Source organism: Acanthopagrus latus, chromosome 21, assembly GCF_904848185.1.
Source record: "Acanthopagrus latus isolate v.2019 chromosome 21, fAcaLat1.1, whole genome shotgun sequence".
In the NCBI taxonomy this organism is placed as follows: domain Eukaryota; kingdom Metazoa; phylum Chordata; class Actinopteri; order Spariformes; family Sparidae; genus Acanthopagrus; species Acanthopagrus latus.
Genome location: NC_051059.1, coordinates 15,948,339 through 15,973,205, shown reverse-complemented (window position 1 = coordinate 15,973,205; position 24,867 = coordinate 15,948,339). Strand labels below are relative to the sequence as shown.

Genomic DNA, 24,867 nt, shown 5'->3' with positions numbered 1-24,867 from the left:
ATTAATGTCGTTGCAGATGAGAGTGTTTTTTGTTTGTTTGTTGTTTTTTTTTTTTTTTTGGAGCTGTCGTGCTCAGATTGTGCAATTTTTGGCATGCCGTGTCAGAGAGGCAGGAGGTTTCAGCAGTCAGGAAAAGGTGGAAAAAAAAAACCCCGAAAAAAAAAAAAACACACATGTATTCCTGACAGCCCATTGGTCCAAATTTCCCCTGTGCTGCCACAATACAGCACACACGTGACCTCCCTGTTTTCACCCAGTTAACGCATGTACTTAAAAGACAGGCCACTACCATTCACCAAACACAAGCACGATCCACACAGCATTCATGTCAGCGAGGTAAGATCGCTCCTCCGGGGACCATGGCGGCTGCCACGAGCAGCAACACATCCACGGCCACGCTGCAGATCAAGCACTCCAGCATCGAGCATACGCGGAAACGCATAGACCCGAGGAGGAGGCAGGCGGCTCTGTCTTTTCTCAGCAACATTTCTCTGGACGGGCGACCCGTGCAGGACGATGCAGACAATCAGAACGAAGACGAGAGCTCGCTCGAAGCTCGGACTAGACACAGCCTGGTTTCTCCGGAGCGCCTGGTGTACGGGGCCGCTGCTGCCGCTGCTGCTGCCCCGGGAGGAGCTGCTGCTGCGGCGGCGGCGGCAGCGGCGGCGACCACCACGGCCGCCCAGGCGCTCGCTTTTGCAAACCAGGCTCTCCTCCACAGCAGCCGGGCCAGCTTCGGGACGGGTCCCGCGGCTGGCCCGGCGGGCACGGACGCGGACGGCGACGCTTTCATGTCCTCCATGTTCAGCTCGCCCTTCTCGGCGGTCCCAGCCTCGACCAGAGGGAGGCTGCAGACGTACACTCAGGGAATCCTTCCTGCCCCCTACTCCAGGCAAAACTCCCAGAACTACAGCCTGGAGGGCGGACAGATAGCCAACTCTGCCATAGAGCTGCAGAGATCAAGGTAACAGTGTGTGTGAGTGTGTGTGTGTGTGTGTGTGTGTGTGTGTGGGAACATGCTGTACAGTGTGTCTGGTGCAACTTTGATGTGAAAGGTTGAAGCGTGTGTGTGTGCAGGATGTGCACAGTCAGGTCATTAAACTGGACACTGATGTCATCATGGCGAGCAGGCAACAACTCAAACATGCCACCCCCATTAAATCTAGTGTGCTGCTACAAGTATGCAGAGGAGCATTTGTTACTGAACCACTCTGTGTATATAGACACTGTCAAGACAGTAATGTTTATTATCATTAATATTATTATTACAGATTTTCCAATATCAACACATTTCCTCGAGCCTTTCACACATAAGTTAAAGGGGCACCCACAAAATAAAAAATCAAACTCAGAGTTTTAGTGTTTGCAATATTGATGAGGTAATAACGCACACTCAGAACTATTTAGCTTTTTAATATCTGAATAAACAAGCTGTTCTCAGAGGAAAAATACGGTCCTCCCAAGAGCACTGTTTGAGGCTAGAAAGGTGGCGGGGTCTGCCACGTATAAACAAACAAACAAATATGGTATGAAATTGTGTTGTCCTCTTAAATTCAGTTTGTTTACTCTGTTTATTCAGTCACAAAGGCAAAGAGAGTTTATTTTATTTAGTTTGTTGACAAGTATTTCTTCCCCAAAAACCACTTAGGTCACCTTTCTTAGGGTGTGAAACATAATGAACAACTTCCAGTGGGTCACAATTAAGTAATTATCTTCTCGCCTTCATGCTGATGGAAAGTCGGGTGAAGTTTCGTAGTCCGCAGCACTTTCTTGGAGCCTCGTGACAAAACAGCGTTGCAGCGTTCTCCTGAAGAACTGAGGTAGACGGGCCATTAAACAAGCGAAAAATTAAATAAAAATGTTCCATACCGTTCATCCCGTGTTATAAAAGCCCTGAGATCGCAAACTGGTTTCAGAAGATGTTTTTTACACCCTTGTCTAAGCAGAGATCTTCACTGTAGTTGCTAAGCTAAAAATGTTAGCGAGCACCTCATCTGAAGTGGGTGCACCAGCTCGACCAAGAATAAATAACATCTTTATTTTAATCTATTTTGCATCTGAGGCCTTCTGGAGACCTGAAGTACAGCAGACGAAACGAGTCCCCATCTGCTTCAGTCGCTAAGGAGAATTCTGCAACTCCTATTCTGCTGTGAAGCTCCATAGATGATTTGCGGACAACGAAACTTCACCTGACTTACTGAAGTAGATGATGACTGAACGTTTAATTTTTCAGTGCACTGTTCCTTTTATAAGCATTTTGAACCACATGTATCGGCTGAATGAACGAACTCCAGGAACAGTGGTCTTCCAGTTTTTTGTTTTGTTTTGTTTTGTTTTCTGGTACAGTCAGCTGTTCTGCGATGGTACTTTGGGTTCTCAGCAGCCGGGACGTAAACAGCAGCAGCAGGAGGATAAAGTTCAGCTGTTTGTATATTCGCTCCACGCAGGTGGTTGTAGTCTTGTGACTCACTGGTCTGCACAGACGGAGGTGGTGGGGGCCAGATAGGTGCAGTGTGATCGCAGGTCCAGCAGCTGTGGAGCTGTAACCCAGTTTCCACAGAGAGAGAGCAAACACCTCATCAGCTCCTCTCTGTTTTCATTCTGTCTACGCGCACATATGCTCTTTGTCAAACGTACTCCCAATTATTTTTAGAGAATGTCACTCCGAAAGCCCGGCGCACACCTGCTGTCTCCCTTCTCCTCTGTAAACATCCTGTAACTCTACACCCCTGTTCAGCTACACGTACACAACGGGGGTTTGTTGCCGCTCCACGTGGACATCTTCTTATTCGCCCTCTTTGTCCAACTTCATGCTGGACGCACCGGGCGGGCGGTTTGGAGGGCCTCGCCTCGCCAGCAGGACGGCTGTCAGTAACACTCGTCTCACGGTCCTCTCGCTGTCACAGCCTGCTGTCAAATCCTCTTGGCTCTGCTTTCCGTTGAGAGCCCCTCTCTTTACCCAAATCCTGTCCTCCCCCTGGTGCCTCTGCCAGACATCTCAGGAAGCGCTGCTCCATGGTGAAACACTCAATAGGCATTTAGTTCCCCTTCCTGACCTCGTGGAAATTGCTCTGCCAAACTAACTAACAGCTTCCGAATGTCTTAATCTGTGCTTTTTTGGAAAGTGAAAGAGCTGCATTCGAGAAGTTATATAACTCTCAAGGCACCATTAATAATTGTGAAATGTGCTCTGTATTTTATCAGAGAGACACTCAAAAAGTGCAAAACAACAGAAGCATTCCCTCAAAATGACGTTGATACTGTGTTGACACCACAGAGTCCATTTGGTTGCTCTTCTGGAGTTTGAGATCATATCACACAATCTCCTTCAACACATGGTGGTTGCCCAGTTGTCTCGGAATAGTAGATGTTTGATTTCCTGTTTATCAAGCCCCTTACAGACCTCCTGTTCATGTTGGCCTCGAAGTCAAGACTGGAAGTTAATTCTTGACCTTGGGCGCTACAGCCGACAGAGCAGTCTTACCCTAGTGAGCTGTTGTGTGGCTTCAACTTCTGGGCCAACGTGGACGAGGGGTCCTTGAGGTGATCAGCAAAGGTAAGATTAAAGACATCGGAAAAATCCACCCGCTGAGGAATATTGTGTTTATGATTGAAAGCCCGAGCTTGGATACTTAATTGACCTTGTGGGAAATAGAGGTGGGTGATCTGGCCCAAAATATGTAATTATTCGCAATACAAATTCAAAATCTAAATTGCTTTTTTACCTCAATGTCAAGATAGCTAGACTTAAAACACAAGATTGCAATAAAGTTTTTGTCACCCAAGGAAGAGCCTTGTGAAGTATTTTGTCCGATCAGCATAGCCAGCTACTTGGAACCATCACTCTCTCGGTTTGTTCACTTAATGCTGATCAGCTGTTCGATAGAGTTATGTGATGTTCAGAAGTAAGACATTTTTAAGCAATCAGCCTAAAAATTGGTTTGGTGGAAAGAGTCGAGATCGATCACGATCTAGACTCGTCGGATCACCCAGCCCCAGTGGTAAGCTTGTTATGACAACTCCATCCATCCATTTCCTTGCCCATAGCAATGGCAGCATGCTAAGGGGGGTATTTGAAAATTCCCACTCCCCAGCCACACTTTGCAGCTCCTCCTGGGGGATCCCAAGGTGTTTGGAGAAGCACTATGTTATCCCTCAACAAAGTTCTTGGTTTAGCCCTGGGTACCCTCCCAGTTGGTCATGATCATAAAACTCCCAATGGGAGGCGCCCGGGAGACATCCTAATCAGATGTTCAAGCCAAAATTGACAAAACTATGATTAGAATCATTCTGTGTGGTCAAAATATTGTCTGCCAGCTTTTAAGGATCTCATAGCTTTCAATATCTTTTGCGATTGGCACTTTTCCGTTTGTACCGAAAAACCATTGAGGTTCACAGCCCCACTGTTGAATGTTTACAGCCGTTCTGTTCCTCCGTCATACATTATGGAGTTGTTAAACCCCGACTGTACCCTGCTTCTGGAATTTTTGCTTGGAGATCATCCACGCAAAATGAATGCTAATGCGGACAAGTAAGCAACCTGTTGATGGAGCGCGGCCATATTCCACCGGCGCGCGGACAGACGAGCTCCCCGCACAGTGCCTGGTTTGTTTTCTGAGGGCAGCTGGTGGAAACGTGTCCAGAGGTCCCTGGCTGGGAGAGGCAGGATGCCCAGGCTTTCTGAGAAGCAGCCTGGCCCTCAGCTCTGTATTTTCTGTCCTCCACTTCCTCTCCCAGGGGCATCAGAGACACACTCTCCCCTCAGACTTTTTGGCCTTCAGTCTTGCTCCCATTCAGGAAGTCGCGGAGCCTCTGATGTGCCGCCAAAATAGACTTTCTGAGGCCAGAGCTGCTTTACACCACATCCTCGTCAGATTCTGATGCACTGAAATGGTGAATGATTTCATATTCAGCTCGCCTTCCGCTCTTCATCCTTCATCCGTCATGAATCAGCACACCGAGAGCTGTGCTTTAAATATAGCATACCTATTACCATCTGGCCCTGTCTGCCTTAGGTGTAGAGCTATTTTCATTTCATCCCTTCCCCACTAAAACACAGGCAGGTTAAGTCTTCTCACGTCCTCTTTGTATTTTGTGTTCCCACACCACCATTAGGCGGTGCAGAGTCATGTACTTTGCAGCAATTTAACAGGATTTTTTTTTTAGCATCAGGCAGCAGAGGCTGTGGCTGGAAAACAAGCAGCACAAGCCATTATAATGGTCCCGCAGAGTTCTGTGCGAGTGGGTCACATACTTGTGGTTATGAGGTTGATTGTTGTCCGCTGAGGTCATGGTTGGCATAATCGCAGGATTATATAAGAACGCTTCGTCTTTCCTTCAGAGTCTCGGTGTCTGAGCTGTCAACAAACACTCGGAGAAGCCCAGAAGATTTGTCGAGTGTAAGGCAGAGTAACAAGCGGTCAGCTTGTGCTTTTGTTGCACGCAGATACAAGTTGCACCCCTGGAGTTAAAAATCCACTTGTCAGCATGCAGTGCGATAATGTCTCTGTGTGTTCAGCTTCCCTTGTTTTTTTTGCAAATGTATTTTTCAAATCTGCTGATGCATCCCATTTGTGATTGAGGATCAGACAAGCTGAACTGCTCCAAGTGGATTTTTTTTTTCCTTTCTTTTTTTTTCTGATTAATCACATTTCCCGTTTGCCTGGTGTGTGTGTGTGTGTGTGTGTGTGTGTGTGAGTGAAGTAGCCCGGAACATTACATTTATTTCCACACAGCAACACTCCCACAAAACAGGAGACTATGTCCTGTGGCGGGCTGCCAACAGGGCGTACGTGTGAAACCGTGTAATCTCCGCATCTAAACGGTCCACTTGAGTTTTATGGTCTGGTTGCATGGCACCACTGGGCAGGGTTATCAATTGCTTTTTTGGAATGTTTTTCTTTGAAAGAGGATGGTATTGTGTTTGTAGTAGGTTTTATCTTAATGCTGCATGGGTTTGCATTTATGAAACACGCTGTAACAAAATCACCGAAGGCAACAGTCGCAGACATTGTGTCGGAGACGCATGTTGTGCACTGATATATATGCGCGTGACTTCTCTGAAGCTTCTCACCGAGCCTTCGCTAATGTCCAACCGGGCAGAAACTGACCGTTCTAACCCCGGGTTGTGAGAGCCGTGTCTGAGGTGAATGAGTGGCCTGGCCTGTGTTGTTGTTTCCAGGATCCGCAGCGGCCTGGAAAACATCTTTTGCATTAAAAGCACGTCCTGCTGCTGCTGTTCATCTACAGTGCCTGGATCAAAGTCCTCACATTTCATTGATGTCCACATCAACTGGAAACATGCCCTCTGGCCAAGTGGTAAATGATTTTTTGAAGAATAAAAAAAAAAAAAAGAACAGTAACAACTCAGACAGTCGAGATTTGGAGCTGGAAAGATGACAGACTGTCACATAGAATGCAGACAGATGTCTCTAATAGGAGGTTGTTTCTGTTTTTGGCACCGATTGGAGAGACGGTGAGGCACTCTTTGAAAAGTTAAAGAACAAGTTTGGACTAATTCTAAGTCTGTTTTAACACAATACTCATGCCGATACGAATGTCGAACGCTATCTTTGGCTGTAATCACTTTTCCCTCCCTTATTAATGTGATTGGTTAGACTGCGTGAGCAGGGCAAAGATCTACATTTACTACTTTTGCTGCAAAATTCCAGCCAAAACTTTTTTATGAGGCTTCAGCAGTCGAACTTAATGCAGTCAAGTGTTTCCAAAATCTAAAGTTACAAGCTGTTTAGTGCAAAACTCCACTTTTGTCTACTGACCCTCCACCACAGCTCTGCTTGGAAACACATTTCAGAGCAAATTTGGAAGATACCCACTTGATTTATCTAACACCCCTTTCACACTGGGCCAATAACCCACAAACACCCACTAACATCTGATTTTTGTCTTTAGTGGGAAAGGGTCCAATCAGCATTCATTTCCAGGATCAAATGACTCTGCCGTAGTGAAGAGCAGCTCCAAATCCATTCGCTCAAATATCATTCAGTCTCTGCTGCTTTTGAAACAGTGACTGAACTGACAGACATAAACACAAATGGCTACCATGACGCCTTTAGTGACCTCCATGCTGTTTTCTGGCATGTTCCTGACACTTCAAGGCTGGTAAGGGCATGACGAGTGATTGCAGCATACAATAACTCTTTGTGAACGTTGGAATGTGAGCAATATGACAAGATAGACTTGAAAAACCTGCATTAATTAACACAGCACTGGCACATTATCACCTTTCTATGAAGTTGTTAAGACAAAAGCAAACAGTCCCCTTTTCTCTCCAGCCGCTGGTTGAATACAAGCCTAATGTTCAGTCTCCTTTAAGCTCCGGTTTGTTCTCCGCGACTCCTGAGAACAAGCGTCTTGCTCTCTAGGTGCTAAATGCTCCGACTAGGCGCTAATTTTGCCTCTGTTGGTTCCTGCCTGGCTGGTAGTGCGGAGTGACTCATCTGGGATTTTTCCCTTTTTCGAAACAGCTGCCTGGTGCATCCAGTCAGAGTGAACCGGGAGAGTAAAAAAATAACGTGGCCTGTAAAACCGAAACAAACTCCTAAGTGGGGGAGAGCTACAGTGTCAGATATTGACTCTCTGCGGGTCCCTCACTTTGAGCAACACCTTCCACGTGACACACGGTATTTTTTACAAAAAAACAAATATTGACAGCATACTGAAAACCTCTCGCCTGTCTTTGGATTTAAGACTCAAATTAGGTCATTTTTTTTCTTTCGCATCAGCTGAATAGTCTTATGCTCCATGCTAATGTCACTTTTCACCCCCAAATACATCAAAACACAGACGTGTGACGCCTTGAAAGTGTCTTAATGGCCTAAACTCTTGAAAAAGCGTAATTTGACATCAAATATTGATACGAATGGAAAAACAAGAAGCCCGTTGTCTCAGGTCCTTATCCAGCTAATCTACTTTTCAGGGTTGTCCCTGGAGAAGAAGGATGATGCAAGAGCATAAATCACATGATCTCATTCGCCTGACCTTCAGGCAGAGGTCACAGCCCTTCATCGCGACCTCCCGGGCAGAAACGGCGATGATGTCAGCTTCTCTAATCATATGGACTAAATCATGAACTGCTTGCGCACTTCATCAGGGCTCCATGTTCCTGTGCCTCCACTTAATGATCGTTAGGGTCATTTTACGCAGTAGGTTAGCCAGTGTAATGGCCCTCGGACGCTCGTCCGCTTCAACAGGCTGACTCCTCATGTAAACACTCATCTCAGCCCGTATACAGTGTTCACCCAGTTTGCGTTGGTTTGAACTCTGGGAGATCCTCAAGGACAGAGTCATCTTTTGTTAATCTGTCCTCATGCTCTGTCGTTCATTAACCAGCCACTCCGCTTCACGCTCCTCTGTCTCTACCTTTGGCTGACAGGGGGGTGGAGTCACTCCAAGTGTCCTCAGTTTGTCTCAATGTTGCGAGGACACAGTCTGAATGGTCTAAAGATTTTCTAGAAGATGATGTTCATGTTTGCGTGTGCAAGCAGTCTTTTATTTTTTGGCCGTACTTGGCGGCGGCGGACTGAGCTGCAGATTTATTTAATGCTGGATGACAGACAGACCCTCGGGGAGAAGGTGTCATGTCGTTGTTACGTGACCGCTAATGTGTTAATTTCCACTACTATGAATGTGGGCCACTTTGCAGGGCTGCCTAACGTGCTGGATTATGTCATTGTTGTGGTGCTAAACATGCAATTCCCAAGCTAATTTTGGAACAGCTCTGGCATACTTAGCCATCGCATGTGGGTTTGTTTCTTAATCTGGCAGCCGACCATATAAAAGCGGGTCCGGCAGAATTAGCCGGTTGAGTCGCGCGGCTATTAAAGTGTGTGAAATAAAGGCCATCTGTGACAAAATGCGTTGCACAAAGTGCCTCACCGAGCCAGCTTGTTATCCTCTTAGCGAGCTCTGATCCTGGAAAATTCTCTGAGATCTAAGAAAGATGGGAGGAGTGATCGTTGACCACGCTGACACGCAGTGTTGTTGTTGGATGGTCTTAACTGGACCGTCCGGGACTTGTTTTTGTAAATTAACCACAGAGCGTACAAAAAAAAAAAAAAAATGAAACGGTGATAATTTTACACTTTGTTCCGAGGCCTTCAGCGACCACACACGCTGTGTTTAAGGGCTCAGCCTCGATGCTTTTTCACTGCCAGAAGTTCATGGGTTCAAGCAGCGTCCATAAAAAAAGTCTTGAAAGTTTGGAAAATGCTTAATTTTAACTGTTACATTTCCAAGTTTAGGAATAAATTGAATTTGAATATATATTGAATACATTTCAGTATCTAAGGGATTCATCTCTTTCACTACAGTGAGCCAGTTAGCACGCAGCGTGCTTGTAGTGACATGATCTAATAGTGCTGGTGATGGGCTGTCTCAAGGCATGCAGGAAAACGTTAACTAAAAGTTTTGAAATATGTCACGTGTCAGAAGTAGATGCTGAACGCTTGGTCTCAGTCTTGTTCACTTCCTTTGATCAGATCCTTGTCTAAATGGAGAAACACTGTTGCACAGGGGCAGGTGGACACATTTTGTTGAAATGCAGTAAATGCACTGTTTGTGAATTCTGATTTCATTCCAAAAGCCGGACTGACTTCAATTTGTGAGGAAAATGGATGTTCAGTGTTTCACTCTTGCTTTTTTAGGTACTGCTGTGGAGCTGACTTTGATTTATTGTTGGGCCTTTTTTTAAATCAAATTTCTTTGCAGGGCATGTTCTCTGGCCAAAAAGAAAAGTGATCATGAAAAGGATTATTATTATAGTAGATACAGTAGTTAGTTCTCCTTAAAAGCAGTTTTTGCAGAAGGACAGTTGCTCCTGTGTCGGTTGTGATGATGTTGCTTCATATCCCCCTGACTTTTAACTTCCCTTCTGTCTGCCCTCCCAGACGAAGACTCATCTCTCAGCGCTCTTCGCTTGAAACACTAGAGGACATTGAGGAGAATGCTCCTCTACGCAGGTAGTAAACTGCCCGGACGTTCCCCCTCACACTGTCTGCTACTGTATTTTATGTAATGAATCCCAGTGACACAGTTTCAGACACTGTACTGATGTTTTGTGTTTGTTTTTGTTTTTTTTACGTTTCAGATGCCGAACCCTATCGGGTTCACCCCGACCAAAGAGCTTCAAGAAGATCCACTTCATAAAGAACATGAGGCAACACGATATGCGCAATGGAAGGTATGAAGGCAAACAGCGCCGTCCCTTTTAGTCAATACAAGTCCTCAGTGGATTATGGCAGGCTGCCCCAGTCGATGAACTGCAGTTTGGATGTCTCTCACATTACAGGCCACATTGCAGGCGAGCAGGCCCGGCCCGCACACTGCACGACACTGTCACCTCTCAATGAAGCGCAACTGATTGAGAATCCTGTCGGTTTACCAAGAGTTTGATCACTGTTACTTTTTGAGGAATCACACCCCGAAATCACTACTGTAGGGATAAATAACATCGTGTCACGGTTTACACAAGCATGCATTCAGCACACAAATTCCCCAGAAACCGGTTTCGGCACAGCGGTGTTAATGTAGATGCGATATTGGCTGTGCAGAGTGTAAACAAAAGGAAAGATGGTTGTTTATCCAAGGCCAGCAGACCTATGAAGCATTTGAGTCACACTGCTGCCGGGAGTTTCATTATTATCAAAGTCACATTCTTTGGATGTGAAATCTAATTTAGTTTCCCTTCTTGTTATGCAGAGTGTCGTCTTCCGGTGCTTTCTGAGAAAACACACTCTCAGTTTAATTGTTTTTTGTTTGTTTTTTTAAAGCCAAGATGTATTTGCTGATCCTCAGGCTGTTACATCTTGTGTTAGTCGTGCAGATTCTCTTTGTTTACGCCTTTTAGTTAAATTAAGTCACCTGATATAAAGTTGAGGTAAAGTTGTTTTTTTTTCCCTCATAAAAACACCCATGACTCGCATTTTTTGTTTATACCCTAATGGCCATTTTGGCCGAGTAGTGAGATCCACCACGTGTCTGAGAGCTGCAGCTATTAAAAGCGGTAAATATGAGGTTGTTGTAGTGTGACTTCACTCAGAGATGTTCTGCTTTCTGTGAGCCGATGACGTCCGGTCACTGGGAAGCATCTCTGATTAGATACTGTACGCATGTTTACATGATTGCTCGGCAGTTTAGGTTAAAAATAGAGTATGTTTACTTGACTCAATGCAAAAAACAAAAATGCATCATTGTTTTCCCCCCCAAACCACTGACTTTATTCAAAACAACACACACTGACACTGACACTGACATTTCAGCTCATTCTCTCTCATTCTTATTTTTACCCTCCAACTTTGACCTGTGGATCTTATCAGATAGACATTGATTAGCTTGTTTTTTTTTTACCATTTTTTGTTTTTATAGGATAGTCCTTATCAGTGGCAGAAGATCCTTCTATAGTGTATTTTCTGTCCTGCCCTATCGAGATTGTAGCCAAGCAGGGTATGTATCCTACAGCATGCTGAACCTCGTAACTTCCTCCAGCCTGTGCTCCCTCTTTCCCTTTGTTTTCTCATCCCTCTTTTTCTGTGGATGCATTCTCCCTTTGACTGGTGCATACATTGCTAAGGGTTGGTTTTGGTGGATGCATTTTTACCATTAAGTTTGGCTGAAACGGGCTTCAAAGTCTTAATGTTGTATATATCTAGACTAAACTGTAGCCCAATGCTTGATGTCTGTATTGCTTTCCCCGTAACGGCTCTGGTGGCTTTTGGGCTCTCAACCTACTTTGTTCAAGTCAACTGATTTTTGTTTGTTGCAGCTGTCGCTGGCTTTTGCTGTTTAGCGTTTAAGATCCACCTCTCCCTGGGGGTCCCGCTCTTCTTAGGCCCTGTTCACATTTGGTATCAACCATGCGTCCTGAGTGGTCCGATCACAAGTGGACGGCTCCAACCGCATTCAGAGGTGGTCCGGGCTGTATGCAACCACATTCTTGCAGCGATGTGTACAGACGTGTGTCCCAGGCAACATTAAAGGACCGCCCACTCAGCTGACGTCCTCTGTGAATCAACAAGAACAGGCCACAAACACAGGCAGAATGGATTACACGCCATCTGATTTCCATGTAGTTGACTGTAAATCACATGTTTGTGCTCTCAACATGCCAATTTTAGCAGCAGATGTCTGTGGACACACTGTCTGTTTCAGCTAACCATTGAACCAGTAACCGCAAAACTCCCAGACTCCCTTAACAAATCACACTATTTTAAAAGTTGTCGTGTGAGGAGAAACTTGACAAACTTTGCGAAGCGTTTACAGCAAATTTATGATTCCAGCCTTTGAGTAAGTTCGGCACTGAATGCAAAACATTCAGTTGTTTCAATTAACCTTCTTGTTAATTTCGGCAATTATTTCACATTAAGATAATTCTTAATGTGTCCAAAATGTTGTGTCTGTTTGTTCCAGTGAGGTAGGTTTGTATTTGGAAAGTGAGACCTGATCACAGGTGGTCACACCGGGCATTAAAATGCGTCTCTACATGCTTTTTGAGTGATTGAAAGGCTTAAAGCTGTCCAACTGTGATCGGATCACTCGGGGCGGATAGTCAAGCCAAATGTGAACAGCCTAATAAAAAATATTAATTTCATGTGTCGACTTTGGTCTAATTCTCCACAATGCTGGCAGACTTGAGTTTCTGTCTACATTTTGTAATTAACCATTTTTTGTTTATTCTCCATGCAAAGTTCTATGTAATGAAAACCCACCTGATAGTTCTGGTCCGGCCTCGGTTGTGACACCCCCACCCACCCACCCAGTCACATGAAACGGTGTGTTTTGGAGGAAATGAAAGAAAAAGGGACCAGACAAACACCAGAGAACACAATGCACAGAAAGAAAAGCTTCACGCCCGGGCTTGGTGAAGAGCACAAAAGGCCCGATCAGTTCATGGAATTTCCTAAGCCAGCCGATCAGAGCAGGGTCAAAGGTTAATAAACCCCCCCGGGTGATTCAATATGCACCTTTGGCTGCTCATTGCTGCTAATTGACAGCTCACAGTTAGACGTCTGCCGGCTCGGCTCAAGGTGTTGTAACTGCAATAGACGGCTGGGTCCCAATGGGTGATTGCATGTAATATTTTCCCTCATTCTTCCCGCTTCTCTCTTCTGTCTTTACTGTAACTACTGCCCCATGAAGAAACGTGCCAAATTTGACACAGGATGGTTTGGTCTCAAATGGCGACATCATATTCAGACAGTTCCCCCTACGGTTGATGCAGCAAATGCTTGAATTTAAAGGAATGGTTTTACATTTCTTTTTAAATTTTGCCAGAATTAAATGAAAATGTTGATACCGCTCTTGTGCATCTGTTAAATGTGAAACTACAGCCAATAGCTTATCTTGGACTAAAGACAGCCTGGCATGTCCAGGGTGAAAAACAAGCAAATGTGCCTGCCAGCTAAAGCTCAGAGCAAAAATGATTTTCGGGGATGGCATATAAGAGGAACTATTTCTTCAACAGATGAAGTGAATTCTTTTGGTAGTCTGACATGCCAGATGTGGGTTTGTTTCAACATCTGGAACGTCAGTCTCAAGAGGGGCAAACTTCATATTTAGCATTCAGAAATGACAATGTCACGAATTGTCTCATCCAGCCATGTTTTCCGAAATGTGAAACCATTCCAAACACAAACTATGCGGACTAAAAAAAAACCTAAATTAAATTGGACGTGTTTATGGGGCATCACTGTCTCGTGACAGCTGGATGGTTGCAGGTTCAAACCCCTCTACGGTCGACCGTAGCTCCTCCGTGTGAGCCTTGCATGTTCTGCCTGTGTTGGCATGGGTTCCTCTATATACTTCAGTTTTTCTGACCCTGAAACACATGCATGTTAGGTACTGCTACTGGCATTAGAGCGTGGCTGAAGTTGGCTTGCAGGGCGAAAAAAAGTTAGAGGGGTCAAATGCAGAGGACAAATTCCAACAAAGTTTAATTTAGTGATCGTGGGGGAACATAAAGGTCCAAAGCCAGCCAACCCAGATCTGAAATGTTTACATGGGCCATAACATATTCGGTAGTTTCCTGAGTTAATATTGCTTCACCTGATTCTGGGATTAGAGACATTTAGCAGGGCTTGATCAGCACTTTGCACAGATTGTAACACCACTAATGCACAGACGTTTGAAGCCAGTGATTACTATTCATGCATGTTACTAAGCAATGTCAGCTTTTTCTTTTGGATTTCCCTTCCATTGCTCCCTCATTATCCTCAGCAGACTGCAGCACGACAGTTTACTTTCTGGATGGCTTCATAGAAAAAGCTCTCTTCCCTAGAAAGCTTTCCTGTGTCTTCTGTTTCCTGCCCTGTTCTTTTTTTTTCTTTTCTTTTTTTATTCGCTGTTCTTTGAGATGTCTGCGGCCGTAGGGATCTCCATGTCTATGATGCATCTGTCAACATTGTGTCCTTACGTGCCTGTTCGCCAGATAACATTGTTTTCATTATAACAGATTAGCCCAACTTGTCATCAAAACACCGGGAGAGCCACGTGAGGGGGGCCCCGCTGTGTAATGTCTTCAATTTATCTGGTCAACATTTTAAATGGAAAGCAAAAGCGGAGCGAGGGAGGGGGCAGAAAACAAGACAGCGTTTACGATTTAATGTCTGCTATCCGCGCGAAATCTCACCGCAGTGGGATGATTTCTCAGGTTTTAGCTCAGAAATGTGAAGCCTCAGCTTCTGCAGTTTCTTTTTAAGCCACCTTAAAAATCTTAAATTACTGGAAAGAATCAGAATTTTCCACCTGCCATTAGCTCTTTGGTATCAGTTATTCAGTTTGGCAGAGTGTGAATAAAATGGACTGGGAGGCATGTAATCTTCTGTGTCAGTGCACACACCCATTAGCATTTACTGGCAGTGACCTAAAATCAAGGGAAGGTAAGTCGTAGCAGTAATATCTTTATTCTTATGAGTATATTTTCACTGTTATGGTTTTATCCTCACATCCAAACTTTAAGTTCCAGTATTATCACTTGAGACATTAAATAGAGAAATATTTGGCCAGTACAAAACGTGTTCAGTCGAGAGCACTCCCCCGTTTGCTCCGCTGACACGCTTCACTCGCCAGTCGTCTGTTTTCTATCTCGGCGTTTGACCTCGCGCAAATCTCCCACAGCAGTCAGACATTTCAGGCGCTGGTGAGGCGGCAGCCAAGCACAGAGAGAGCGAAACTGTACCCTTCCTCCGTCCCTCCTCCCAGGGGTGCCCTTTATTTCCGATTGTCCCAAGACACACCCAGAGACACTGGCAATTACAGGAGCAAGGCCAGCTGATGAGCGCAGATCGGTACAGGGGATGTATCTCTGAGGCAGAGATGAATAGGTGAGCCGGAAACGGGCCTCGGCGAGAGAAAAAGAAAAAAGGCGACAGCAAAAGGGGGCAGGAGTTGTTAGGTGGTTTTCACGGTGAAAGGACTAAATTTAGGTCTTGTGCTCATTAGGGATGTAAAGCTGGAAGGAGGGCGTCAGCGGCACCCGTCAGGAGGCGTCAGTGCCAAGGAGATGGTGATTGGGCTGGAGGGAGTGGAGCTGGGAGCAGATGGGAAGGTGAGAAGCCGGCAGACACACCATCTCATCGTTATTGGTAACAAGGAGAATATAAAACAATATACTAAAATACATCATGGTATACAAAAAAAAAAAGATATTGGAATGATGTGTAATTTTCTCATTGTTTTTAGGGAGTAGATCTAGATGTTATTGTAATGATATGTGAGTATGAGTGTGTGTGTATATATATATAGTAGTTGCTTGGCACAAAACTCTTGATTTACATATATTCAGAATTTGGGAGGCCCTTTAAATGAATTATATCTATTTAACTGATGCTTTTATCCAAGTTTCAGCATTTATTTAAATAAATATCCATCTGTATTTGGTTGCTAAATTAAAAAGATGATTTTTTTTTTTGTTATTGGCAGAACTAAATTTTTGCACACAAGGAAAATGCCAATAAACAACATTAAGATTACAACAGTGCTTGTTTTATACAATTTAAAAACTTTGATGATATATTAAATGGTGTTTTTCTCCCCAAATTGACATAAAGTTAGCAGTTTTCTTTTAAGCTTTTAGCATGCTTACCCCTGTAGCTTGTAATATAATGTGCGAGACAAAAACCCTCCAAAACTTTGGCTAACTGTCAAATTACAAGGTCACTAGTAGCTACATCCCAAAACAGTCTTTCCTGTAAAATAATGCTAAGTGTGTTTCGTCTTCATCCTCTCATTCATCAGTGTGTTAAATGTGTGTGCATTGAAGACTTTTCCCCGGTCTCTCCTCACTAGTGCCTGAGTTTTGAAGGAAAATTAGCGAGCTTGCTAGCTCAGTTGCTAGCTGCTATAGACACTATATAGCAAAACTGTTAGCCAAATGATTTGCCTTGCCTTTGCTCAGGGGGTTTGGTGAATTAACAGAATACATTTAGAAGAGTTGTGTGTTTTTATGTGTCATGTTCACCAACTCAACTCAGTTTTTTTTTTTTAGCATTTTAAAACTTGGAAACTGGCTCTTTGTTTGTCTTGCTACAAAATGCTAACCTTACTTAGACAGAGATGTAGTTAAACAGATTATTAATAACTGCATTTAAATAAGGCAAGTCAGGTCCAGATTGCTGTTATTGTGCATGCTGGCCCATTTGTTTGATATACCGGGACACTAAATGAAACTGAGCCATCGCTAATGTTTATTGGTACCACCTGCCTTGACACACTGCTACTAAAGGCCCTATTAATCTAACAGGTGTTATGTAGGAGCAAACCTTTTTTTAATGCCTTTTTGTAAAGCGGACATTAAACAACACCTGTGCCTGCAGACTGTGTCCTACACCCAGTTCCTGTATCCCACTAATGTGCTCGGGGGCCGAAGAAACACCATCGACTCCACCTCGTCCTTCTCTCAGTCTCGCAACGCCAGCCATCGAAGCCTCAGTTTGGGCCGAGCCAACAGCAACCAGAGCAGCTTAGACACAGGTGAAGTCGACTGCCAAGAAACACTGAACGTATTCAGAATGAACGTTGTTTTTTTTTCTGCGTTGTTGATGTGAAAATATGTTGCGCAAATTCTAACTCAGCCTCTCGTTGTTGTGTCCGGTGCCCACCGCAGGGAACGACTTGGGGGACTTTCGAGAGTACGACCCAAATCTGCTGGACGACCCGCAGTGGCCTTGTGGAAAACACAAGAGAGTCCTCATCTTCCCCTCCTACATGGTAAGAAAGTACTCCTGGCTGCGTCGTGCACACCAGCGCCGCCGCCACTGACAACAACAACAAAACCACCACTGCGACTGCAGCCTTGTCCTCATGAGAGCAGAACGGAAAAAAAGTTGTTTTCGTGCAGGTCATGATTCGCTGAAACAGATCCACCTCTGTTTTTGACATAATTGGTTGAGACATCCTCCAATATATCTCCCTGTTTTCTTTTTTTCTCAGAGGTTATTTGTGTCAGCGTGGACCTTTTGTGCTCAGTTTTCCCACCACAGCCAAAAACAATAACACACTGGAGAGATTTGTCAAGATTTGCCCCGACAATTTCTTCCCAAAGAAGATCTTCCTGGATTTCTATCAACTTGTTGTTTTTTTTTTTTTTGTTTTGAAAAATGAGCCAGGAGGATGTTGCAGACAGTTTTAATCAGCAAGGTCACCGGCCGAGACTCTCTCCCACCTTCTGGGACGTGAAAGAATACATGTACTTTTGTAGCAAAGAGCAGCTATTAAAAAGCCACTTCGCCAGCAGAGAGCAACAGTTGGTGTAGTGTTTGTGTCTCGGCTCTAATCACACTTGCACTTTTTTTTCCGGAAGAGAGCGGATGTTATATCGCGGTTGGAGAAAGAAAAACAAACCTGACCAGACTCCCACCTCATTCCTCCCTAGGCTCTGTTTTTGTTACAGAGACTGGCAGAATACACAACAAGGACAGACATAGCTGAAATGTTCAGTCAAGGCCAGGTTATGTGCTTTCTTTCTTTTTTTTTTTTTTAGTCTTCCTCCAATTACAAAAACCCAGCATCTCACAACAATGGCTATTGTGTTTACTACAGGAATGGAACCAGTAAATTCTCAGCATTTCACCGGGTGAACAAGGGGCTGCTTAGAGGACACGACTCTCCGACTGAACTTTCAAGTCAAGTTGGGGATAAATTTAGCTTTTTTTTATATATATACTCAGCATGCAACTGAGGACTCTCCTATGTCCTAGAATATAAAATATAAAGCAAGTACAACTCCCATGTTGGCATTTTAAATTCAGTTTTATAAAAAGAATCATGTTTAGTCGTGTTCATTCCTCGGGGCTACGACCATCGCTAAGCATTCGTTCTGCTTCACACTTTATGATCAGTCGCTGGGCGTTCAGGGCGGACGGCATTATTCACGCTCCACGCGTGGCTTGCAGTACCATACATGCATGGTGAAAGTCATCCTTTTTTTAGCGCCGCTGCATAGCGTGTCTTTACTTAGCAAGAATAGCACTGTGTTCACCATAGTGGAGCAGGGACTGGTGATTTATTGTCAATTCTTCTTTTAGTCGGTGAAATGTCGAAAAGTATTGAAAAATGCCTTTTCATTATTCTCCGGAAGTCCCTTGTCTTGAAATAGCTCTGTGAACAGTCCAAAGCCCGAGCACATTTTATTTACTGTTGTATGTGACAAAAAAAGCAGCACATCCTCACATTTTTCAAGCTTTTTGGCACCTTTGCACAAAGAATGACTGAAATCATACATCATTAACCTTTCACTTTGACTACATGATTCATGGACTGATCATTTAAGCTCTATACCAGAGTCAGTGCTCAGATCTGGGAATGCGGCGACAACGCTACACCAAAGTCTGAATGAGACAAAAAAAAAAACCTACAGAAACAGTCTGTCACTTGAATGATAAACAAATGTAATCTTGTTCATAATTTGTTATTTTTGACCCGTTTGACATTTACCAGTTGCATCTGATTTCAGTAAAACTGACTAAGGGCACGTGTGACCTAGGCTGACAACAAAACAAAAGAAAAACGCGTGATGTGTTTGTTTTGATGTGGCATTCTGTGTGCGAAGTAAGAAGAGAAAATACAAATACACCAAGCCAAATAAAGTACTTTAGATATTGTGGCTCAGGTGTTGGAGGTCAAACTGAAAATGAGTGCAGCCAAAATGTGTGTAATAATCCTGCAAGCACAGCTGCAGAAAGTGGGAAACCAGGAAACTGCTCGCTTGCACTTTCTTGTCTTGTCTGACTTCTTAGCAGTGTTGCAGCGTTTCTACATCTTAGGAGGTATCTTTGTGAATGATGTTATTAGTAAAAGAAATGATCAGATCCACAAAAGTCAGAGTCTTGCACCAGAGGCTCATTTTGCCTCGAGAACGCCTTTAACATAGCGCTAGGAATGAGAGAAGCACTTTGTTCTTCAGGGATCTTATTCGAAGCCCGAACTCACAGCCTCTCATTACTGTTGTAAGTGATTCAGCCTCCCGGCTCTCAAAACATGTTATAACAGGCAACAAGTTTAATTGAAGCCTGACGGAGGCATGGAAAACGTGTTCTCATCATGAACAAACCCTGTGAAACACCAACACTGACAATGTGATGGTCCATCTCTCAATATTTGTCAATAATCAGACTGTGTGGGTGTGTGTGTGTTTGTGTGGGGCCCTCAAGAAACTATTTCCACACTAGATACTGTGGCTTCTAACAAGCACTAACATCTGGCTTCTGTCATCATTGGAAAATTATATAATCGGCATCCATTTCTGGGGTCTAATGGCTCTGCAGTAGTCATGGTATTCATAAGCTCCAGATTCAATCAGCAAGCGTGGACACGTGGGATGGACACGCTAATTTTCACCCCTTTTCCGGCACGATGCTAAAACGCATGTTTTAAGTTCCAGACGTTTACGCATCAATACTGTACTATTCATCCACATTCTGCTCTGAGAGACTGAAGTAAAATAATTGAAAAAGTATCTACTCTCACGTGGTCTTTAGACATCATGCTGCCTTCTTTTTCGCTGTTTTATTTTTTGTTTTGTTTTGTTTTTTATTGCACGTTTGTTTGGTTAAATGTGACAGACAACAGAAAGGCACGCTCCTCTACTGGCAAAAGGATGCTAGCCTTTTTCAGCGGGTTTACCTGCATTTGAAAAACCTAGCTATGGCTAAAATATTAGGCTTACGTGGTTTTTAGCAAATGTTACTCAAACAGGAGTAAACGGTGGATTTGTCGGGGACTATTTTCAGTGGAGGATTGTCACACATCTGGTGTGATAGAGCAGGATGGCGTTAATGGAATAGACTCAGTAAACCACAGAGCCCAGGTTCATTGTAATGAAGGAACAAGTCCGACCATCTGCGGCACATTGTGTTGGTCGGACAAATCCATTGTTGCGTCTGGACTCTTGAAAAATGTAGAATATCCCCCTGGATTCATCCTTTAAGTGGTTTGGGTAACACCAGCCCTCCTGTAAATCCTCACTGTGAGACCGTGGAATCCAACACTAGTGTGTGAGGATCCAGTCACCTTGCTCGGCGCTGAAAGTGTGGTCACTTTGACACCACCTCTGGTTTCTCTTTTCAGACCACGGTCATTGAATACGTCAAACCCTCCGACCTCAAGAAGGACATGAACGAAACCTTCAAGGAGAAATTCCCCCACATAAGGCTGACGCTCAGCAAGATAAGGAGGTAAGGAGGTGTCGCATGAAGCAAGTCTCCTTCACAGCAGATGACAAAACAAGTGGATTAACTTCACGATCACCTGTTTTATTTATTTCCTGAACAACAGCTTTGTCTTTATTTGCCCCCTTTTATCTGTTTCCCCTTCCTCATTCTCTGCTTTCTCACCTCCCTGCAGCTTGAAAAGGGAGATAAGGAAGTTGGCCCAGGATGAATGTGGCTACGAGGAGCCGACCGTGGCCATGGCGTTCGTCTACTTTGAAAAACTCGTTCTTCAAGGCAAACTAAACAAGCAGAATCGCAAGCTCTGCACCGGAGCCTGTGTCCTTCTGGCGGCCAAGATTGGCGGTGATCTAAAAAAACACGAGGTCAAGCTCCTGATCGACGTAAGTTTCCTCGCCCGCACCTCCGCAAAATCACAACGTTGTGCCCTGATCGTACTTGGACGGTGACTTGTGTCCGCTCAGTGTGGCACCAGATTAAAGGGTTGGTTTGGATAAATCGAAGTCCACAAATCAAACGAAGTGAAAATCAAACATAGTATGGAAATATAATACTGTTTGCATGACAAGGTATCAATTACCAGGACTGAGGAAAGAAATATGTTTGTGGTGATTTAGATGGACTGACCCTTTTTAAATGGCAGATGTCAGCGTTCAGATATAAGCTGACAATGACTGACTGCTTGTTCTGTAAAGAGCAGTAAAGTTTTGCAGAGGAGACACGGTGAAGCTGGAATGTTCAAAAAAAAGTGTTAGAAAATAGAAAGGAAAGAGTTATTATTTTAATGTCTGAGAGAAATAAAGCTGTATCAGAAATAAGTGTCTAATATGTCGCTGAGAACAGGACCTGGTGTTGCAAGTAAGTGCTTTCCAGATCCCTTTTAAGGCAGGCAGCAAGTTTCTGTCCAGATACTCAAGTAGACTGGAACCTAAACAGCCCCGATAGCGCGACCATCGTAATTGGCGAACCAGATTTTTACCCTAAAAAGGGAATCTAGTGAATTTGTATTTGTTTCTTCGTAGCTCTGGGGTTTGGCCAGATTTTCAATGGCGTGTTAAAGGGGCGGTCGAGCGAATCTGGAGACAGACAGTTTGTTGTCTGGTCTCGTTCCCACATTGATGCCCCGGCCACTCATTTCCCTCGTATCAGAGACTCTGTCAATTAAATTTGTGAACTGTGATTTTGACGTTCTGTTCTGTACATGCGACATCTATTGCATGTCACTCCGTCCTGGGAGAGGGGTCGCTCGGCTGTGGCTCTTCCTGAGGTTTCCTACATTGCAGCTTTATATTGTCTTTTCCTGCCTTCTCTAAGCCAAGTAAATGTCCATTTTTCAGGCATTTTGAGGGTTATATCGAATTTAGAAATCTTTAATCTTTTTCACAGGCTGAGTAGTACTTCCTACGGTTAAAATCGGTAGAGTGCCCCTTCGATGAAAGCTTTTAGCGTGGCAAATTAAAGGCATACTATGCAGGATTTGTGGTTGTTGTTTGTAAATACATCATTCAATAGTGCAGTGAGCCAGTCTGAGGAAAGAAAGTCGCTTTTTGAGTTTCATTCCCAAGTCATCGAATACATATAAATATATTTTTCTCCAGAATCGCCCAGAATCTACATGTAAAAAATTTAAGAAACACAAAACAAACACACACGTTGTCACACACTTCTAGTTGGAGGGGTTTTACTTACTTGTTTGTTTGTTTGTTTATTTCTGACTCAATTTTTCTATTCTTTTAAAGGAAAATTATGCGTAACTTACTTGCTATATTTCTGCAAAACTAGCAAACAAAAAACTAGTAAAATCAGGACATTTATATCTCTGCTCCAATTTCATCTTTGGCCATGTAGAGTAAGGTGAAAAAAAATGTGCCTTTTCATCTTTAATTATATTTTTTTTCTGGTAGAAACTGGAAGAGAGGTTCAGAGTGAACCGCAGAGAGCTCATAGCCTTCGAGTTCCCCGTCCTGGTGGCGCTGGAGTTCAACCTGCACCTGCCAGAGCACGAGATCATGCCCCACTACAGACGCCTGCTGCAGACCTCCTAGCATTAGTGACCCATCAGGGGGACGAGCGCCAGGCTCCCCTCCTGATCCTCCGCCTCCAGCGATATCCATCCTCTCTCCTCGTCCCCCGTCTGAACGCTCTAAGGTACCGCTCGGCTGTCGGCCGGCTGCAGCCGCTCATCACTACCAACAACAAGCTCCTTCCCTCAGAGACGTGGGATCAGCCAAAGGGACTCAAATTTCTAAAACTTTCCTTCGTCGTTTGACTTCTGCATTCATCATCATCATCACTACATGGACTTCTGAGCGAAAGGGTTCAACCGTCTGCAGACCAGTCGTTTTTCTAGTTTGCATGTTTTCACACGTCTTCATCTTCACTTTGTATATTTTAAGCGCTCTCTTGTTGATTAAGAGAGCTTTTGGATCTGATGGTGAACTTTTTTCTCGGTTAAAGCAAACCAATGATTGTAACGTTTTTATCATCTCTTTTCATTAATCTCCCTTTCTTGTAAACTTCAGAATGATTAGTTGCCTCCTGACCTGCATAAAAATTTAAACAAAAGCCTTTTAAGCGACTGGTTTTGGCTGGACTTCAGTTCCCCCGGAGCGACTCATCTTTTTGCAAGTCATCGTCCTCGAAAGTGCACTTTTTATATATTGTGAGACATTATGGGGGGAAGGGGGGATTTTTTTTTTTTTTTCATACTTTTAATGAGCTTGGGAACCAACCCCTTGAAAAATATAAGCTGTGTTCAGAAGCACCACACACAAGTCATTTGAACAGACCTTTTTTGAATTGTTTTTCTCTCTTCCAGTTTTCTAGCCACAACTAATCCGCATGTTATAGTATTGATCGTTTGTACACAGGTACTTGCAGACAAGATGGGACTTCCTATTTTCACTGAAGCGTTCCATTCATTTTCTACCAGTCAAACTGCTTGCTACGGACTCACGGAGACCAGACCCACTTTTGTCAGTGTCGATTTTCCCGTGCTCTATGTTAGAGTGTATTGCCGGCACATTTAAAGTGCTATAAGGAGGTCAGGAAGGTCGTTTTTAACTTTCTCGAGTGCAAAAATGCCATTAAGCAGTGATTGGGATAAAGCAGCGGGGTGCCCTAATGTCACCTGGAGGACGGCGCGGGCTCAGACCCTGTGTCAGCAAGCGTCCTCGAGCAAGGATTCAGAGATGCTTCCTGTTTAGCTGACCTGACCTCTGACCTCTCTGAGGAGGAGAAAACCTAAACGAGATCCCGACGGGTGTCAGTCACGGATCAAAACGCTGCATATGACTTGAATCAGCATTTATTGATTTTAGATTAAGATGTTTTAAAATAAATATATATATGAAAAAATTTAAAAAGCTTTAGCGATGCGATCAATTTAAAAAGTATTATTTCATGTATTCGGCATGTATCTCAAATTGATTTTCTTTTCCTTTTTCCTTGAAATTGTCTCGCACAATGACGCAAAGTATTGTGAGGCCATCAAATCAGGAACGTACAGTTTGACCCCACTTGAAAAAAAAAAAGGTATTAGATACTGCTGAGTATTGATGTTATCTGAGTGGAAATCAGTCGACCAAATTGTAATGAGGAAAACGTGGATTAATGCTGATTTAAGGTGGAAAAGATCATTGAGCTTATTTCTGTTTGCAAGCCCAAAGATTATCGCGCTGAGATGCACACTAAGTACTCTGTGAGGAAGACTCATGGCCGACACTTCTCACCTGTGTATGTTTGTAAATAAATTGCTTTGCTTGTTCAATCAAAAAAAAAAGACTCTGACATGGTTTGTACTTCGCCTGAATCTAGCATGTATTGAGTGAACAGATGCCAAGCGCTGGTTCTTGAAATTCCTGGGAAACCCTTAAAGTTTGGCCCAACACAACCACTTGTAGCAGTTTACATACATTAATCACTATTTATTGGCCATATGTGAGCAGATTGTAACACAACGTGAAAAGTGAGTCTCCCATGCGAGCCTGTGGACATTTTATTTAAGTTGTTAAATGTGGTTGGACTGTGGATTCAAAAATGATTCTGGCTGTATGTAAGCTTATGAGAAAATGACCCTACTTAGCACTTCAATGATTTATTCAGTGAACAGTTTCCTAACGGGTTTATGGTCTTAAATGCTAGTTTTAAGTCTTCTTTAATACAGCCTGATGGTCATTTTGTAAAT

The 24,867-nt window shown here is 43.8% G+C and overlaps 1 protein-coding gene across 2 annotated transcripts; it reads left to right on the top strand.

The window, feature by feature from the left end:
* The first annotated feature begins 226 nt into the window (after positions 1–226).
* Positions 227–24,462, top strand: cables1 (Cdk5 and Abl enzyme substrate 1). Of its 2 annotated transcripts, XM_037083705.1 has the most exons (10): positions 227–964; positions 9,909–9,980; positions 10,109–10,201; positions 11,386–11,463; positions 15,457–15,562; positions 16,830–16,986; positions 17,120–17,223; positions 20,581–20,687; positions 20,857–21,064; positions 22,586–24,462. In XM_037083705.1, the coding sequence occupies exons 1-10, from the start codon at positions 360–362 to the stop codon at positions 22,724–22,726; spliced, it is 1,671 nt and encodes a 556-aa protein (XP_036939600.1). In that variant the 5' UTR covers positions 227–359; the 3' UTR covers positions 22,727–24,462. The 2 variants fall into 2 exon arrangements, with proteins under 2 accessions (XP_036939600.1, XP_036939601.1); XM_037083706.1 differs by lacking the exon at positions 11,386–11,463 and having other exon boundaries at positions 235–964.
* Positions 24,463–24,867: the final 405 nt, after the last annotated feature.

What these genes read in the sequence shown, in the direction of transcription:
- cables1 (XM_037083705.1), top strand. Translation starts at nt 360, where the DNA reads ATGGCGGCTGCCACGAGCAGCAACACATCCACGGCCACGCTGCAGATC. An exon ending in GAGAATGCTCCTCTACGCAG is followed by an intron (nt 9,981 to 10,108) that starts GTAGTAAACTGC and finishes TTTACGTTTCAG; the next exon opens with ATGCCGAACCCTATCGGGTT. An exon ending in CGAGATTGTAGCCAAGCAGG is followed by an intron (nt 11,464 to 15,456) that starts GTATGTATCCTA and finishes TGTGCTCATTAG; the next exon opens with GGATGTAAAGCTGGAAGGAG.